Here is a 20,355-nt window from a genome sequence, read left to right as displayed (position 1 = left end):
TTCCATTATTACTTGAGCCTGCAAATTGCATTAGCAGTTCTGTTGTAATGTGTGGCAGGCATCTGACTCATATCAGTGATTCCTTTTTCCTATTTAAGAATCTTCTCCAAGTGATGATTCCGTAATTTCGCCGTTGAGTGAAGATTCTCAGCCTGAAACAGAAGATGTTTTTGTGTCTCCAAATAAACCTCGTACAACTGAAGATCTTTTTGCAGTCATTCACAGGTGATCTAACATTACATTTCTTGAAAACCATCAAAATATTGAATCCAAGTTTCTCTTCCTAAAATCTACAATTAAGCATCAACTGAGAAGAATCAGTGACTAAATCCTGATTAACTGTGTCATGTTTCCCTCTGTTGGTTGGAATTACATATTGACAGTGCACCTTCTACTGTTATCAGCTAGTGGAAGCATTTTTTTGGTCCAGGTGACAAAAATCTGTCTTTTTGATGCTGAAGATCTTTGGTTTTAATCCCATAATAGCAAAACATTGCTGCTGTGTTGTCGTAGTTAAGATAGTATTTACTTTTACACTGAAATCAGCAATATAGGTTATTTGTTGTATGTAAGGAACACAGTATAATCCAACTCTTGGTACATAGTGGGCATGTCTACACATGCATTTATGCCATTTTAAATTTACTGCACAGTAGATTACTGCACAGTAAGTGGGAATAGGCCCGCGTTTACATGAGCAAGTGTTAAAGCACATTAATGCTGTGTGTGTACTGACTTGGGATTAAAGTTAGTCCCAAGTCTATCCATACACACGGTGTTACTGTGCAGTAAGGTGCCTACATGTGTGTTACTGCACAGTAACTAATCAGGCATAAATTTGATAACTGCATGATTCAGGTATCAAATTTATGCTCAAATTGGCATAAGTTGTCATATTTACCACGCAGTATGAGCATGCACATGTACATGTACACCCATACTGTGCAGTAATTTTGGTTACTGCAGAGTAAATGAACTCGTGTAGATGTGCCCAGTGTCTATGTAAAATTTAATTTTCTGAGGCACTTCAAGAAAATCTGCTATTTGGGTTCTTATAGTTCTAAAAATTAAAAATTGGTGCTCCCCTTCAAGAGTTTACTTTCTGAGTATCACAAATTTGAAGCCATTCTAGCTTAAAACTACAAACCATAGAAAATGAAATAAATATATATAAAGAGTCTTTGGAATTAAGTAATTACTTTGTTAATTAACAATAACTGATTTCCACTCCTCCAAACTCCTGCCTACGTATATGCATCAAAGGTCTGGGTTACCTCTCATGCATACACCATGACACAGAAGGATTGATGGTTGCCAAAACAATAATTGATTAGGGTCAAAACTCTTGGTTTATAGCATGATAAGCTGAAGGAGAATATTACTTATTATAACCAATCTTATGACTGTAAGGGCCCCTCCAGACGTACAGGTTAAGGTATGATGGGATCTGATACTCAGTCCACATAATTGTGGTTCCTGCCTGCCACGTGTGTGGCAGGAGGCTATTTGCCCCTGCAGTGTGGCTGGGAGCTCCATCAGTTCATTTTTGAACTGGATGAATGGTTTGACAGAACTTTTTGCCTGTGAAAAAACAATAGCTACTGCTTAATAAAACATAGGGACACAAAATTGGAAGGGATCCCAGGGGTATTGCATCCAGTCCTGGACCCTCCGGGCAGCTATGTCTTTGGTCTCCGCCACATGTTATACTTATGGTGTGATTAACCAGTAGGGCTGTGCGAAATGGCTATGTTTCATTTCGGTTTTGGATTTGGCCATTTTGGAGGGCAGTGATTCATTTCAGTGTTTCAGATCACTGTTCCATTTCAATTTAGCCAAATCTGTTTCAGAGTTTCAACACTGTTTTGGTGATCTGGCCAAAGGCTATAATGGGGAATCACTAAAATGCCTATAACTTTGTCATTTCCTGCCTGATTTGGATGCAAATTGCAAGGATGGTAGCCCCTTCTGAGGGCATGAAGCCTTCCAGGTTTCAAGGAGCTAGGTGCAGGAGTTTCTATGAAACTTCACCTTAAACTGTTCGAAGCAAAACCCATATCACTTGCCAGCAGTGGCAGCATGTTGTCATCCTGCATGCAGATCTGGGGGCTCGTGCCCCCCGGGAGGGCTGTGGGGCTGTGCCAGACTCCTCCACGGGCCCCCGGATCTGCATGCAGGATGACAGCAGGCTGCCGCGCTGGGGCCAGCACCAGCACTAGGTTCTTTCCAGCACTTGGCACAGGCAGCACTGGGTTCTTTCTGGCACTCGGCACCAAGCAGACTTGGGTGCTGGCGCTGGCACCAGCTGGCAGCATGCTGTCATCCCATGTTCAGATCTGGGAGCCCACACCCCCTGGGAGACCTGCAGGGCCATGCCAGACTCTTCCCGGGCGAGGCACGGGCCCCCAGATCTGCACGCAGGATGACAGCAGGCTGCTGGCAGGAATGGCACTTGGTGCAGCCCGTGCTGAGTGCCAGGAAGAGTGGTGCTGCTGCTGGCCCCAGCTGGCAGCAGCAGCATGCTGTCATCTCAAGTGCAGATCTGGGGCCCACGCCCCCTGGGAGAGCTGCGGGGCTGTGCTGGACTCTTCCTGGGGAGTGCAGGTTCCCGGATCTGCGTGCAGGATGACAGCAGGCTGCCGTTGCCAGCTGGGGCCAGCACCAGCACTGGGTTCTTTCTGGCGGCCAGCATGGGCTGCGCCAAGCAGACCTGGGTGCTGGTACTGGCCCCAGTCAGCAGCGGTAGCCTGCTGTCATCCTGCATACAGATCCAGGGGGCCTGCACCCCTCGGGAGGGCTGCGCAGCTGTGCCAGACTCCTCCTGGGGTGTGCGGGGCCCCAGATCTGTGTGTGGGATGACAGCAGGCTGCCCGCCCCCCCCCTCCCCCCCCCCCGAGCACTGGGATTGGAAGGGACCTCAGGGACAGATCGCAGACACTGGCCAGCTACAGTTAATATCAAAGCAGCCCTTCCCCCCCACTTCCCCCTCCCTCTTCTGAGTTTCTGTTTCCCTGCAAGCCCACCTCCAAAACATTCTGAAACACCCGAAACGTTTCAGATGGTTTCATTTAGTTTTGGATGTGTTTCGGAACCTTCCGTTTTGTTTTAGATTTGGTGTTTTGGGCGCTGAAACGGGCCAAAACACCTCCAAAGCGACACGGCTGCTGGAATTTCGCACAGCCCTATTAGTCAGTTAGTCACTTCTTAAGTTGTAACCAAGCCAAATGCGAAAACAATTAGTGGTGTCATAAAAGAAGGAATAAGTCAGAAAATTATTCCATAAAAATGTGTAATAACTTTGTGGTTGGTTCCTATGATGCCGTTAATTGAACTTGTGGCCAGGTGTGCCGTCACGGTTTGGAGCCTGCAACTGATCGAGCTCCCAGCCATGAGGGTGCACCATGGAGTTTAGTACACAATAATGCTGCCTGACATCAAATCACAAGAGGAAGGAAATGGGAAGCTAAGGCATCTAAGGGCTTAACACATGAACAAGTTACTGTAAGGTAAAAGTGGGAAGGAGTTTACTGTATGTCACCTGCTGTATATGGGTGCCAGTAGGTTGCCAGTATAGCCACGCACATGTAGGCTTTTAGCCCACTGTAAATGGAAGCTGGTTTTTTTAGTCCCGTTTCACTGAAGGCTAAGCTGCCATCAGTTGACTTTCATTTACAAGAGGAGAAGAGCATGCACATGGACAGTTATTGCAGAGCAGCTGATGAGCTAATGTAAATCCATATCACCTCCACCTATCTCTTGCAGTAATTTGTTTGTGTGTCCATACCTTAACACAAAATGCCTTTTATTCCTCCCAGAGTCACACCCAGCACCACTAGAACCATCACCACACAATGCACACAAGAAGCCAAAATCTCAACACTACCCCAGTTGGGGTTCCCAACTTCAAGCACCTGTTCCAGTGCTTGGCCAACCAGGGATGTATTTAAACATTTGGTTTGTTTGGCTATACTGGCACTACAGTATGTGATGAAGGATTATGGGGCAATGAAGGACTGACTTCATTCCTTAACCATTTATTTCTAGACTTGAAAGTAGTTGTTGTTATTAAAGATGTACTGGATATTTAAAAAAGAAAAGAAAATGCACCCTGATAGTCTGGGTATTACCTGGGTTCCATCAAAGCGTATCTTCAACCTTAACTCTTTAAAAATATTTTTATTTTTTCAGTGATAGTTAGGAACTTAAATTGAATGGGTGTATAAGTGTTACAGGAGGGCAGTTCTGCTTCAGAGCTTGAGGCCTATTAAAACAGAGGGTCCCTCTTCCAAGGGACCTTCCCAAGTCCACAGAAGGTGCATGCAAAGTTATGTCCAATTCGGATACTGGGGTAGTGAACAGTGGTGGGAAAGGAGGAGATTATATAGTTTTATTCACATGGAAAACTTTAAAATGGCCTTTCTTTCCTTCTTTCCCTTGGCCCTTGTATCCTGTACACAAATTATATATGCCTTCCCTGCACCACCATCCTTGCTTTCTCTCTTGCCCTGTTCCATGACCCCTCTGTACTCTTCCACCTTTTTTCATCTCCATTTCCATTCTATCAGTATCCTTCCTCTCTCCTTCTCCAGAGCTCCCCAGTTCAGCAACCTGGCTTCAAGTTACCCAGAGTCCTAACTACAGTCCATGCCTCCTCAGGCCTTTGATGCCCCCAACCCTACATATTGCTCAATTTGTGCCTTGTCATATTTTCCCTTGGCTTCCCACTCCTCACATCCGATTCATCCTGGTGGCTAGAGTCAGAAGGTCAAATTGTGTCAGAAGGTTAGTTTATGTTTATAAATGCTGCTTTTGCCATGAGCCAAAGACATGGGAATTGTTTAAAAAATAAACTACAGATTTTTTTTTCAAACCACTGTGATTGGAATTTTTTTTTCCTACAAAGACTCCTGCAGAACCTCTTTTGGGATGACAGCTGTGTGACAATTATTGGCCCTTTCTTGAAATATTTTATCTCCTTGCCCTTCATACTGAAACCAACTTATGTATTCTATTGTGTTAAGTTTTTGAAAGGGGACTTATACAGATTGCTTTAATATAATAGCTTTGTATTGTTGCTCAATAAAGTGAATATCTATGGAATGTATAGAAGGCTTTACAGCTACAATTGGTGTCATTCATTGTTAATAGTTGTTAAGATATATATCTCCTGAGCAAAATGTTCACTATTGTGTTTTTGTATTCTGCCTACCAACTTTATTGTTTGATGATGGCTGTGGCATTGAAACCTAGAAGGCAATCCTCCCATTATCAGATATTTTTAGTTAAAATTTTCTATAACTAAAATATAATTGCTGCCTTCTAATGTCAGTTTCAGTGGATGTCAAGCAGGTAAGAATATATAATTTAACCTAAGAAGACGTATATATCATTATCTGAATCTAGTACCAAAGTATCCCTTTAGTTCTGCAAGTGATTTGGTGGACATGGCTGGAAAATGGGGGCCAAAAGAAAGAAGAATGCCACCTCTTATTGCATTGTCCAATCCTCGTTCCAGCTGTACAGAAAATCTTTCATGTGTAAACCATATGGATTGGCCCTTCCAGAACTGAGTGAGGTTGGGATGTACTTTAATTATTCCCTGTAACCTAATGCTTAATGTAGTGTGATAACAACATACTGATTAAAGTTATTTTAGTAAGTAGTTGGTAGGGTATTAGAAGGATTTAACCGTTAATCAGGCTGTGTTACAAATCTTTAAAGATCTATATCACCACTAAATATCATTTCATGTTAATTACCTAAAATGTTCCTTTTTTCTTTCAACAGATCAAAAAGAAAAGTTCTTGGAAGAAAAGATTCTGGAGAGCTCGCTGCAAGAAACAAATTGAGAGCTTCATCTGGCACTAGCAGCCAGTCACTTGCCAGTAGCATATCACCTGCCAGCAGTGTGCCAACCCCCAACAATATGGGAACCCCAACAAGCAGTCAGAGGTCTCCTGGTCTTATTTACAGGAATGCCAAAAAATCTAACACATCTAATGAGGAGTTTAAGCTCCTGCTCCTTAAAAAGGGCAGTCGATCTGATTCTAGTTATAGGATGTCAGCCACTGAGATACTAAAGAGCCCTATTTTGCCCAAGTCTCCTGGTGAGCTAATTGTGGAGTCCCCTCAAAGCACTGATGAGTCTCCCCAGGCATCACCAGGTTCTGAAGCATTATCCCCCCTTTCTCCTTGCTCCCCTAGAGTTAATGCAGAAGGTTTTTCCTCCAAGAGCTTTTCTCTGTCAGCTTCTTCAAGAATAGGGCGCTCACGGGCACCTCCTGCAGCCAGCAGCAGTCGCTACAGTGTACGCTGTAGGCTGTACAACACGCCGATGCAAGCTATCTCAGAAGGAGAAACTGAGAATTCAGATGGCAGCCCTCATGATGATCGATCTTCTCAGAGTTCAACATAGGCTTCACCAGCTCCAGGGCTGCACTGTTGACTGTGAAACATGTAAACTCTGAATCCATTTGGGTTATGTAAGGATGTGAACTTAGTAGGCCAACTCTGTAGCAGTCAAAAAAAATTGCAGGGCAATATCAATGATTATAAGTATTTGTGTTTATAAGATGCTGGGAAAACAGAAAATTAGAGCTGTAGCTATTTATTTCTTTGCATTTTCTAAAAGTAGAAAGATATGCTATGACTCCTCTGTTTACTGCTGTCTTTGCTTCATTCCACTCATTTCAGTTGTTGCTGTAGATTTCAAAAGTATTCCAGTTTTCATATAATTAAAAATGCCTTTTTTTTCCTGCAAAGTTTGCCCATCTAGGAACAAAAACCCTCCCTCTTTGTAGTGCTTCCCTAGGGAAAAAAATGAATTGCTCTTGAGGATTGGTATTTTTCTACTCTAAAATGAACTGAAACAAAATTTAAAAGAAATGAATAAAACATATGTAAATACCATATTTTTGATAAAAGTTTGTAAATAGAATTATCAAAAAAGTGGACATGTGGCAAATGATTTATGGCAAAACAACTTTGTTTATAGAAGACAAAACAAGTCATATGTAATAACTGTATTCTGTGAATACCATTTTCATATAAAAAATCATATTTACATGTCCACCAATACCACTTTGTGTGAAGAATGAGCCTCCAATATGAATTTTAAGCATCAAATGACAGAAAATCTTAATGCTAGTTAATGAATAACTAAATATAATAATTAAGATGCAATTAATTTTAAAGTAACCATTTGTCTTTCAAAATTTTGTTCCAAACAAGCAGATTGCAAAGTACAGCTGTGAGTTTTAATGTGGTAATTGGTTTGGATGGAAAGCATGCTTTTCTAATGCAAAGGCCCAAGCAGTCACATTTGACAGTGTCCCTTAGCCTTTTATTCTGACATGGATTGCTTTAGAGAGACTAGATATGAGGAAATAATACTTATTTTCATATTCTTAGTAGGCTATTGGGATACTTAACACAGTCATAACCTGATAATTATAAACTTAACCATGATTAGTTTCTGGTTCTTAAAGAAAACAAATAAATTATAAGCATGCAACAAGCGCTTGTGATTTATCAGTAAATATCTGCAGTGAGTTTTCAGTGAAGCTTTCTCTTTGTGCTGATGAGATTCATGCTACCTAAATATCTACAGAAATGACACTGTGAAAAAAACGTAGCTGGGAAATAGGTATGTGTACACATTATTTATATTCATCGTTAAACTGGGAACGGGGAAAGCTCTGGTTCATTATGCCAGCCACATACAGCTTAGTTTTGTCTAGGTTTACCAGAAATGCTTAACAGGGTTGGGGAGTGGGATTAGGGATGGGAGAGGAGGTGAATCAGAGCAAATGCTTTGATAAAATGAAGGCAGGGAAACAAAAGCTGATTTACTTGAAGTTACTTGAATTTTCTTAAAGCTGAAAGAAAATGTAATTATGAGCTTAACTCACAAGTTGTTTTACACCTTTAATTTTGGAACAAAATAAAACCAATGTTTAAAAATGGTAGGCCTGATACTCCTTTGTTACACCTGTTTTCTAAGAGTGTAGCATCGCTTATGCCAAGTGGAGCATCAGGAGCTGTTTGTCCAAAATTTAAGCAGTAAGTAGTGTTTGCTATAGAACGTGATTGTGAACATGGAAGGTTTAGTGCAGCGAACATATTTAAGAAGGAATGTGGTGTGCAGTAGGACAAAATGAGGAGGATGACAGAAAGAACGTACTTGGTACTGAAGAAATCAGTGAAAAGCTGACTTCAAATGTAAGTTAGTGAAGATAAGGAAGTGGGATGTGTGAAAGGAGTTTTAGTGTTTTTGGTTTTACTCATACAATGTATAGAGCGGAGAGTTTTAAAAGAAGGCAAATAATGTTTTAGCAAGGAAAATTCTATTTAAAAATGAAATGTTTTTGGAATGATTGAACAAAATAGAATTTGCTTAACAAATTTTGATTTTATTTCTCGTTAGACAGTGTCCAGTTTCATCTAGTATTCACCACAAAAATAGGTATAATTCAGGGTTTCCTACAATCCTCCTGGGTAGTATGACGGTGAATGGTATGTGAGATGTAGTTTGTGTGCATGGAGGCACGTGTGTTAGGGAAGGGGGAAGTAACTTGGGAAAAGAGTTTAATGATCAGGAAAATCTGAAAGTGTCTAAAATATAGAAGTGGATCCAGGTTTTAGGGAAAAGTCTGGTTTATATTAACAGGTTAGTTAAGAAAAGCAATCTAAAGACAGGTGAAATAAATGCATTAGTGTATGTTTTTAACTGCTCTTGTTAAGCCTGTAGCGATATACTTCAGAGAACATAAGTAAAAGGAAATTGATACATCAGGCAGATCAGCCTTATTCAGTCATCTTACATCATTTTCCTTAAAGTTTGTAACCCCAGCATTTTTGCAACAGTTCTTCTTAAAGGTCTTACGTGTGCTTTAAAAACATTGTTCTAAAATCTGAATAGAAAACAGCTGAATTGACTTTAATGACATCACCTTTTATTACCAACCTAGACATTTAATTTCATAGTGATACCATGTATATATATATATTTTAAAAGATAAACATTTTGACTTGAATTATGAGGTAGTAAGATACCTTCTGTATGTAATGCTCATAGAACTATCACATAAAATATAGGTGTACTTATTTTGTTTAATCTAAAATCTATGACAAAGTTTTTTTTTTCTATTTTCTATTTAACAGATTAAAACCCAAATAAAATGGATTATAAATCCATTATGAAGAAAAGAATTCACAAGTATAACAGGTGTGAGAGCCAGATAAAAGGAAAAACCTTTAGTGATGTATGTGTCTTTAAGGCACTCAAGACAAGCTTTAGGACTAATGTAATTCCATTCATATCTTGAAACAGGGTATTATACATACATTAGGTAACTTGTGAACCATCATTCCAACCTCTTGCTCTGTTGTTTGCACTGATGTTATGGAAATGGTTTTTGAAGTTATACAGCTGTTACTGTATTCTGAAAATAACATTTTTTCTTTGCCCTTCTCTTTTTTTCTTTTTGTGGCAGCATAGAGGACATGGAATAGTTGTAGCAAATAATGCATATGTTTGCTTTTGCCAAAGGTCAGTGATTGAGTGCATTTGCTGCAATGGTGGCAGATTTAGAGAAATACTGTAGGTTGTGACATAAAGATTAAAAAAAATAAGAAGGTTACAGTGTAACTATTTTGGTACTAGCACCAGTTCATGCTGGCAGAAAAGACAATGGTTTATGGACTTGCATCCATTTTGTATTTTTGTAATATTTGTAAATATGAACTTTTTAAATTGTTGCAAAGATGGTTTCTTTTGTAAAATGTTTTCAAAGTTTACATTAAATCCAAGCCTTTGTATATTTTAGAGCTGTGCAACACTTTAAGTCTTGTATTTATTTTTAGTAAAAACGGTGACAGTTTCATTGTGATCCCCTCAAAGATGTGTCAGAGAAGTTTGATTACCTAGAAAGTGTGTATAGAAACTACAAATAAACGTGACTGCAATTAAACCACACTTCTCATTGCTTTCCTGCAATAGCATGTTATTTCTAATGTATGAGCCAAAAATATAGCAGCTTGCAAAGGTAAGTTTCTAAGGAAATTACCCATTTTATAACTCTAATCTTGGGGTTTTTTTCTTTGACTTGTAATTTTTAGTTCATTGACTAAGACCAAAACCTTGCAATCCTTATCTAGATAAAATGTCATTGACTTTAATAGGAATTTTGCCTGATTTATTTTTATTTATTCACTGTATAATGCTGTCCTTTCCAACAAGGGCTCAGGGCTGCTTACAATAGGAAAACAGAACGACTTACAAATAGGAGTTTATAACAAGATCGATATATTGCTTATAATTTTGTTGCTTGTAGTGGAGGAAGAGAGGTAGAACAATGACAAGATTACTTGTTCATTTCCAGTAGGAACAATAAAAATCCAAGGACTAACCAAACCTCTGGACTGGATGTTACCAGGGAAGACTGGTAATGGTCAAAAGGCAAATAGAACATATGAAAATAATACATATTGCTTCTTTTTTGCCATGTTGAAGAAAAGTATGAGTGTTGGGCAGTGGTTCTCAACTTTGTTAGACTTAAAGCACCCCTCAGAAAACATCAGCTTTTAACTCTCATTCTTTCTTTTTCATTATGGAATAATAATAGAGCAATTCTTCTGATGCAAAGAGCTCAAAAACATTTTTACCTGTTATGCTCTTTCTGACACTGTGGATTCCTATTTGAAATTTGGGATTATTCTGGGAACCATGTGTAGATGTCTGCACACCTGATAGTCCTAACATCATGTGGTGTCATGCAATGCCTTTAACAGGATCTCATAGCACCCAGGTGTGTCACAACACTCTGGTTGAGAATCACTGGTACAGGAGAGGTAAGGAAGATGAAAGAACCCAACCCCGCCGTGCAAGGTAGCTTATAATAACTGTCCCTATGCTGTTTTTATTACTATTTCAGGAAAGAGAGGAAACAATAGAGCTTCTAAAATACATCAAAGGAATTTTTGATCTAAGCATTTGCTGGTGGCTTTGTGATACTATGTGGATATTTGTAAGAAAAAGATGCATATGGCCAAGGAGCTGAAATGTGTATTTCTAGTGCGTGTTGTGTGGAAAACTTAGCATTAGCATTTAAAAATATGCCTTGCAAAAGTATCAAGATTTCCCTGTGGGTGTGGTCTTAAAATAACATCCAAGTGGGAGGCATCTTACATTTGTTTTATCCAGATGGTGAACCAGTTAATGATTATGTAGATCATTTTATGTTGTCAGTAGTATATGCCTCTCTTGATCAAATATAAACAAGAAGCATAAAAAGAACTCATCCTGCACAACTAGAAACAAAATCTGCTTTTCATTTGTTCCTGGTATATCCAGATAGTTTTCTCATGTTCAGTTGAGGTAAAGATATACATTAAATTTATGTTACAAAGACTTTCTTGGGTATTTATGAATTGAAGTCACTAGGTAGTTAGTATATATAAGGTTATATAATGTCATACTTTTAAGTCTTTGCTAGATTGGGACTTAATGTGGTACATACGAACTGTGCCTGCATGGCACAATGTAGTGCCGTTCAGAGATAAAAGAACTAACCCTAGTATTAGAAGCAGTGTAACTGGTGTAGTTCAACACTTTGCTTAGGCTAGCAAACCCTTCTGCTTAGATTGGCTAGTTAGCCTGGGCAGAGTGCCACACAACTGCAGCTCTTCTTCTGGTACCCAAGCTACTTCATTTACAATGGATGTCTCTCCATGGTGCCAAGTACACATGGAAGGTATAGATTTAAGCATGTGAGAGTCATGTAGGTTGTTTGTCATTAGTGCTGTTATAAATAGATTTACACATTCTTTATCATAACTAGTGACCAGCTCAATCTTTGAGAGATTGCTGCATTGCTTGTTCTATTTTTTTTTTCTGGAGGAGCCTGTGTAAGCAGTAGGAACATTTACCATCTACCTTAATCCTTCTAAAGAGTCAATTATCAGGGGAAAGTTGCTCCCAGGGAACTGGGCATTTGTAATTTGTCTGGGACTCATTAAAGAAGTGTGCACGTTGTTCGACCTCTCTACAAGTGTCCATTTACAAGCTGTACTTAGCCTAATAACATACTTGTCACAGATTTCTCGTTCATGGAGAAATTAACCTTAAAGGTCTGACACTTGGAACTCCAATTTTCATAGCATTGCCAACTTGATTCTTCAACAAGCCTCATGAACTAGCATCCCCTTCCCACATTTAGAAGTCAGTGAGACTATTCAAGCACTGGGATCAGGTCTGGCAGACTTTGTAAGACCCCTCGTTTTTACTTCTTTACATTATGAATCCATGCAGTTACACCAGTTTGGAATTAAATTCAAAATGTGTTTGGTTTGCTGGTCTGTGTTTGTATGTTACTTAGCACAATGGGGTCCTGATCCAGATCTGAGTCTCTACACCAGTACAATGATCCAAATCAGTAACAACAAGTTATTGCTTTTCATTCCTTAAGTGATGAAGCAAATAAATCATTATTGGTCACATTGTTAGTAGACAATTGCCTACTAACAAGACATATTACTAGGCAACTGTCAATCCTGGATCATGGTGTACATAGAAGAGGCTACCAAGACCTTCCATCCCCTCTTTAGGCCACTGAGACAGTATCCAAAGGTCAGACCAAGTCCAGATGTTGAGTGCCTCAATGGTTGTTATATCTGCATCTGGGAATCAAACTCAGGTCTCCTGCATGGTGGCCAAGGAGGCTACTACTGAACCACAACAGTAGGTTTACAATAGATAATGCTATGTGTTACATACTTATTAGGGGTGTGCGAAATGGGCTATATTCAATTCAGATTCGGCCCAAATTGGGGATAGTGATTCAATTTGTTGATTCGGATCACTGACCTGATTCAATTTGGCCAAATCTGAATCTGAAGATTTGATGCTGATTCAAAGAATCAGTGATTCGGCCATAGACACAGCTTTAAATGGTTTTTCTACTCACCTTAAGGTACCAGGTGCAGCTCATGAACACTGAGATGGTGGGGCAGATGGAGCATCCCACAGGACCCTGGGTGGACCCCCCCACAAGCAGTCAGCCACAGGGGGACCCCAGGTGCCCCCCAGACCCAGGAGGCATCAGTTGCGGAGTCGGGGTGGGGTTCCCCCTGCGTGCTCCCCAGTGAACCTGGAAGTGAACTGGAAGTACTTCTGGTCCACTTCCGGGTCTGCTGCCGAGTGTGCTGGGACCTCCCCCTCCCCCCCCACATTCCCATGGGACACTCCATCCACCCCAGCATCTCAGCATTGGTACTTTGAGGTATGTAGAAAAACATTTAAAGCAGTGTCTTATGTCTGAATCATTGAAACTCTCCAAATGGATTTGGAGGATTCCAATTCGACTCAGAGAGATTAAAGAGTCTTCTAATTTGATTTGGATTCGGAGATTTGGCCGCCAAATCAGACTGAATCTCTGCCAAATTGAATCAGTGACTGAAGCTTCACACAGCCCTAATACTTATATAGATTTCTATAAAGGGCTTACAACAGGCCTGAAAGACGACAAAGTTCAGTTTCCTAGCTGTGAGGGAAGCCCTTGGATCCATCAAATTTGACTAGAAGGAATCTCACAATGAAAGAAACCCAGCTGTTACCCATCATTACTACTGGTGGGCATGAGGAAGGTTAGCAAGACAGCAAGCCAGGAGAACTACTATCCAGCTGCTTCTTAGCCATGCCAACTCCTCATAACTTCCAACCTTTGATTCTGGAGCTGTCTGCCAGCAACTACAGGATGAGGCTGAATTTTGGCGGCAAAATGCCAGCATGTAAACTAGGAGGCACTTTATCTATCTCAGTACCTTTCTAGCTTGCTAAAACCTCCTACTTGCTGTGGGGAAGTAATTCCCCAGAACAGCAGACTTAACTTGTGGTAACAGTTGGTGCACATGATTAACTTCTTCCCCAAAAATAAAAATAATGTATCACACAGTTCAATGCTATATACTGGTGTTTTAAGTCAGTTAAGGTTCTGTGCTACAGTATGAGCATGAAGAATTCAGCCTGTATTTGCAGGACTACATTTTGTTTTATGGAGCATGTTTCTATGAAAAGACAGAATCTATCATTGAAATTGTTTAATAAATTATGTAGAAGCTAAGACCACTATAACAAGGTATTTTCTTGCTATTGAATGTATATATAAAGCGTACTTCCCATAAGTAAACTTAGCTGTTTTTTAAATGTATTTTTTCCTTTGTGGGCTGTAGAAGCATGAACATTTTGACATGCTACATTATTAAATTGTGCATCTGTCACTAGGAGTCTTAAAGACTGAAAGTAAGATAAGGACCCCACTGCATTAGGGAAAACACAGACACCTTCCCTTCCTTAAAAATCCTCCAATCTAAGGAAGCAAAACAAATTTAGGTCTTCATTAGAAAAATAAAGTTTTGTTTTATTTTAACAACTTATTAGTAAACTTGAGCCACATATAGATGTTCAGTTTCTCCTGAGAGAGCCATTGCTCTCTCAGGAGAAACCACCATTTTGCAGATATTCAGGACTTTTCTCCAAGAGTAGAAATGGCCACTTCAGGAATTAAAAAACCAACCTGAAGACAACAGAGTTGAATCAGTCTCAGGAGAGGTTCTCCTGGAAGAGTGAATGTCTACACATTCTCTTCTGAAAGAAGCCATAGCACAGTCCCCCAGCATCCCAGGGTGCTCTGCTCCTATGTACTCCTCCCTGCCTGGGGAGACAATGGGCGTGTCTACACAAGACTCCTTACTGTGCATTGGACTAATCTAATGTGAAGTAAAGTGCCACTTCTACACATGCATGGGCCTTACTGCACAGTAAATTAGGCTAATGCTCCAGTTGCTAGTACCAAGAAATATGGGTACTAGATGAACTGCATATTAGCTACTGTGCAGTAGCACACATGTAAACACTGACGGGGAGCAATTTGCTCCTGGTCAGCCTAGGAAGCAGGGGGCCACAGAGGGCATGTGGGGGAAGCTGTTACCAGTTTCAGTGTGGAGCTAAGGATTGCAGCCCGGCTCAGCAGCGATGGCTTGGAATGATGGGAGCACTCTGTGGTGTCCCCTCACTTTGCTTCCTGAGAGGTCAGGGGAGCTCTCTGTCCCCTCAGTACTAGGCTGGGGCCAGACAGCTTTCCTGTCCCCTCAGCTCTCCTCATGAACGACACGTGCCCCCAGAGGTTGTGTCATTGGCATGACAGGAAGTGGGAGCTCCTGCAGGTGCGTCAGCAGTGAGGGGTGGGGGGCGAGCACCAACCGGCAATCGGCAACCACCTGAAGATGCTGCTGGAGCATTGGCGGTGGGCAATGGTGATCGCTGACCACCCGCAGATGGCAAGGGAGGGGTGGGGGTGGCAAGCGGCAACTACTCGCAGGCTAGCAGCATCAGCAGTGCTTCTCTCAGGGGATACACATGCACCCCCTACACATCGCCAATGGCCCTGCTGCTGCCCACATAGCGCACACATCCCAGTTGACTCCTACTCCCTGCCCATGCCTGTTGTCGCCCATGCAGTGCACACTGCAATTGACTCCTGCTCCCTGCCCATGTCTGGGGGGAGTCGAGCAGCTCCAGGACTGGGGGAAGCCATGGGGGCAGAAGTTAAGCAGCACTGGGACTGGGGGCAGACTGCTTACCCTCCCCCTCCCACACATCTCTCCCTGGTCCTGGTGCTGCTTACCCTGCTCCCTCCAACCCACGGCTCCCCCTAGTCTTGGCATTACTCAGCTCCCAGCTACCCCCAGACATGGGCGGGAATGAAAGCCAACTGGGGTGTGCACTGTGTGAGCTGTGGCAGGGCTGAGGGGACAGGAAAGCATTCTGTCCTTGACCCAGTGCTGTGGGGACAGAATAGTTCTCTTGTCCCGGTGCTGGTCAGCTCCCGACTCCTGGGGGGACCTGAGTAGCACTGGGACCAGGGACAGAGAGCTCCCCTGTCCCCTCAGCAAGCAAAGTAGGGGAGAGCTCAGGGCACTGCTATCATTTGGTCACAGGGCATTGCCCAAAGCCACTGCCACTGAGCCAGACTGTGATTCCAAGTTCCACACAGCTGGGAGTTGTCCCCCACTTTGGGACAACCCACCACTTCCCAGAGCCCAGGCCTGACTTCCATGTCCCCTGCCAACCTGAGGCTGGCACCAGGGAAGCCTGGAGCTCCCCCTGGCTGCTGCAGTGGGGAAGAGCAGGGCTGGCACAGCCCTGCACTCATCTGCTCCCATTGGGCGCAAATTTGGTCCTGACACAAGTGCACATGTAGATACATTTCTGGGTGTAGTTTACTGTGCCTTATCTGAATGCACAGTAACCTTAAGGCACATTAATTGCATGTGTAGACATGGCCAGAGTGTAGCAACTCTGCTGCTTCAGGCAGTCAGGGAGCAGCATATGTCTCCTTCAGAATCCCAGATTGTACTGCAGGGAGACACAGGGAGCAAATCAGAGCTCCCCTGTGCCCTCATGCCATTCTGCCTCCAGGCAAACTGAGGGGCCCTGCAGAATATGCTGAGAGGTGTACACAGATCCCCTTGGCTATTTAGTGTCAGCACTGCAGGCTCTCTGCCCTTCAGGAACTCCGCATTCAAAAGTCTATTCAGGCATTTCCAGGTATGTTTTCCTACCAGGGGGACAAATATGGGAGAATTCTCCCTGTTTTTTTTTTGAACGTGTGTACACAGCCTTGGTAAAATCCTAGTGTAGACAATTACCTTGTGTTTACTGCTACCAGCTAAAAAGTGTGAAAGCTACAAAGCGCCTTAGACATACTAGCATTCTACCATATTAGTCATCACGTTAGTTTACTATATGGTAAAAATAATTTTAGCTAATGTAGATATATCCACAGGATGGATGGGAAGCAGACAAAGAGATGAAGCAACTTACCTGAGGTCATACAACAGGCCACTAACAGAGGTGGAAAAAAAAAACTTGCAAAACCAACATAAGAGAAAAAGGAGAACATTTTCTCACATGCAACACACACCTTTTTTTCGAAAAACCAGATGCTGGAAATTGAGGGGCACGTCATAAGCAAGGAAATATGGTAACAGAATTTCTGCTGCTTAAGCTTCTGCCAAACAAAAGCAAAAGTAAGCCTGCACAGGACCCATAGGGAACAAAACAATGGGCGGGCTCAGCTTCCTAGCTGTTTCTATTCACTTACTACAAGGAAAGATCTTTTTTCCTTTATTCTGCTTGTCAAAAACAAGGTGCATATTTTTTTTCAGGTGTGTTGTATGGAACGAAAGTGTGTTTTATTTTGAGAATGTTTCATTTCAATGACCTATGCAAATGCCTAGTAAAAAATAAACAGCAAAATAGAATTGTGTGAAACAGATATGTTGCAATACTACATCACACTACTAGCAGAGACTTCCTTTTCATGGAAATTTTACAAGTTAGCAAAGCGTGGAATCCAGCTTTGGCTTTATCAGGGGAGATTGCCTGTTTCTGCAATGGATAGTATTTATTCACATACTGGATTACCAGGATATTCACTGGAATCCTGTTGAATGTTGAAACCTTCTTTACAAGTAGCCCACATCTCATTTTCTTTTACAAGTGTGTTTCAATTCCTTATACTTTTGTTTACAGCTATATAATCAGTGATGGACAGAAATTTGATGTTCTTAGCATGTTTTCTTTCATTTATACTGGCTATTCCACTAGAACTGGGAAGTTCTGTCTTAAGTTTTAACTTTCCCTTTTCAGGCTACGCATTTTTTACCTAACTTTTAACTCAGTTTATATAAAGCAATAAAAACTACATAAGGACTTGTTCATAATTTTGTATTTTATGTAGATACAATAATTTCCCATATTTGCTCATTGTGCCCATGAATACAATTGTAATATAAGGCATTTAGGAACTGAAAAATTATTATGAGACAGCTGGTTAATGAATAATTGGTCAACACAGAAACAAAATCGTATGCATCCAAATCGCACAGAAATGCATGCCACGAGTCCTTTGGCATAGAAGCTTTGTTGAGATTGGATCCAGACCATATTTATTTTTTAACCACTTTACAGAGGGCCAGTAACCCCTGTGAGATAAAGATGTCGTAAGTATTTGTAATTTTTACTTCCCTTTTAAATTCAGTACCTCTGTGTGTTAAGGACTCAGTGTTATGCCATATGCTGTTTGGAAATTACACTTGTGGTTTTCCAAAGGAGGGTGTCTTATTTTTTACTCATTACTTGCATTGTGCTGTTCTGGCCACATGCAAGAGAACTCAAGTTGTTTTAACAGGTAATTGGAGAAAACTTAGCAATTCAGAAAGCTATGTAAGTAGTTACCCCAGGGTACTACAGATGCTTGTCCTTGCTCCTGTACCGCTCTGAAACCCTGGCACAGAGAATAAACCTAGCTACTATTCACCTTTGTAGACAGAGATCTGAAAGTTCAGTTCCTGCCAGGAAAGGTGATGTGGTCTCAATATCTCTCTGTGGTGTGGTAATGAGTAAGCTTCTCTAATGTCTACTAAGCAGATCCACATTACTCTCTAACTTCAAGACACTTTTTAAAAATTACCTCCTAGGTTTTAGAGATGTGGAAGAATTGGATGCATATCTTGCCTGGACTCTTTGAATAAGATGACAACATAATACATATGTAAATCAGTGATTTTAAACCTGTGGTATTAAGGGTCCTCAAAAGATGACTATGATCAATCAAATGTATGTTAATACCCACGCTTACAATTCAAAGGGGTCCACACCTCCATTCAAAATTCCCAAAGGGGTCTACGAATGAAAAATGGTTGAAAACCACTGCTGTGCATGTTTAAGAGCACAGAACATCTTAAATAAGCATAAGGAAGAAGTAGTATCAGAACTAAAGAAGACTGGAGCACAGGTTGTATTCTCTTCCATCCTTCTGGTTGGCAGCAGCCAGAGATGCCAGGGTGCCCGCATCAAGGAAGTCAACCAGCAGCTCCAGAGTTGGTATCTTCAGGAGAGCATTGGATTCTACAGCCACGGCCAGCACTCCCAGTAAGGAGGCTTCCTAGGAAATGACGATCTTCATCTCTCTCCCAGATGTAAGTATCTGTTCGCCCACAGGTTGGCTGATCTCCGAAGAGCTTTAAACTAGGCTCGAAACCACAAACAAGACGCCAGATCGCACCAGGTAAGTATTAAGGGGTCAGTTAGCCGTAAACAAGGCACCAGACCACACCAGGTAAGTAATAAAGGGAACACACGCCATCAAGGCACAGGGGCACCAACAGCCCCCACTGGGGGACTAAAATGTCTTTATACAAACGCCAGGAGTATGGGGAACAAGCAAGAGGAGTTCACACTCTTGCCTTGCTAGCACCCAGTATGACCTAGTCGGACTAACCGAAACATGGTGGGATTCTACACATGACTGGGTGGTAGGAGTTGAGGGGTATAGGTTGTATAGGCGTGACAGAGTGGGGAAAAAAGGTGTGGGGGGGTAGCACTCTATGTTAAGGAGCAGTATACGTCTTCCACCATCAAGGTGGGGGTGGAGGAGGGGAACACTTAAGCATTGTGGTTCAGGATCCAGGGGGGGCCAGGGGAAAAGGACTTGGTTGTGGGGGGTCTACTACGGGCCTGCTCAACAGGATCAAGAGCTAGACGATGTATTCTCCAGACACCTAGCAGATGCCACACAGGCAAGGGAGGCGGTGGTCATGGGAGATCTGAACTAGCCAGATATCTGCTGGGAGGAGCAGACAGCCAAAACAAGCTGCTCATGGAGGTTCTTACACTGTGTGCAGGACCTCCACCTAACCCAGGTGGTTCTAGTCCCACCAGGGGTACTGCCTTGCTTGACCTGGTCTTAGCAACGGGATGATCTTGTGGGGGACATGCGAGTTCACAGTAGCCCGGGAGATAGTGACCATCACTTGGTCGAGTTCACTATTCAGCGAAGGGTGGGTAAAGTAACTAGTAGGGCTAAGGTGCTGGACTTCAGAAGGGCCAACTTTAGCAAGCTTAGAAGGCTAGTTAGTGAGGGGATGCAACTCAAGAATATAGAGCAAATGGGGGTCCATGAGGGTTGGAGGTATCTCAAGGGAGTGATCCTTGGGGCTCAAAACGAGTCTATCCCATTATGTAGGAAAGGAGGTAAGGGGGCAAAAAAGCCCCCTTGCCTGAACACGGAACTCCAGGAGAGTCTGGGGGCAAAGGAAGAGATGTATAGGCAATGGAAGCAGGGGGCAGCCACCAAGGAGGAATATATCTCCCTGGCGTGCTATTGCAGAGAATTAGATAGGCCAAGGCAGGGCTTGAGCTCAGGCTGGCTTCAACAATCAAGGTCAATAAAAAGTCCTTCTTCAGGTATATAGCAGGCAAAAGGAAAGCTCAGAGCAACATAGGGCCCCTGC

General features: G+C 42.1%; 1 protein-coding gene across 4 annotated transcripts in view; it reads left to right on the top strand.

Moving 5' to 3' along the window:
• Positions 1–9,971, top strand: part of NHS (NHS actin remodeling regulator) — a 370,561-nt gene extending 360,590 nt beyond the window's left edge. For all 4 annotated transcript variants that reach the window (XM_019494995.2, XM_019494994.2, XM_019494996.2 and 1 more), the window contains 2 exons: positions 99–225; positions 5,788–9,971. In XM_019494995.2, coding sequence (XP_019350540.1) covers positions 99–225; positions 5,788–6,415 — 755 coding nt within the window. In that variant the 3' untranslated portion in view covers positions 6,416–9,971. The remainder of the gene's footprint in view (positions 1–98; positions 226–5,787) is intronic.
• Positions 9,972–20,355: the final 10,384 nt, after the last annotated feature.

The sequence above is a fragment of the Alligator mississippiensis genome, chromosome 1 (genome assembly GCF_030867095.1).
Source record: "Alligator mississippiensis isolate rAllMis1 chromosome 1, rAllMis1, whole genome shotgun sequence".
Taxonomy (NCBI): domain Eukaryota; kingdom Metazoa; phylum Chordata; order Crocodylia; family Alligatoridae; genus Alligator; species Alligator mississippiensis.
The sequence above is the reverse complement of the archived record's forward strand: the minus strand, read 5'-3'. Positions and strand labels throughout refer to the sequence as shown.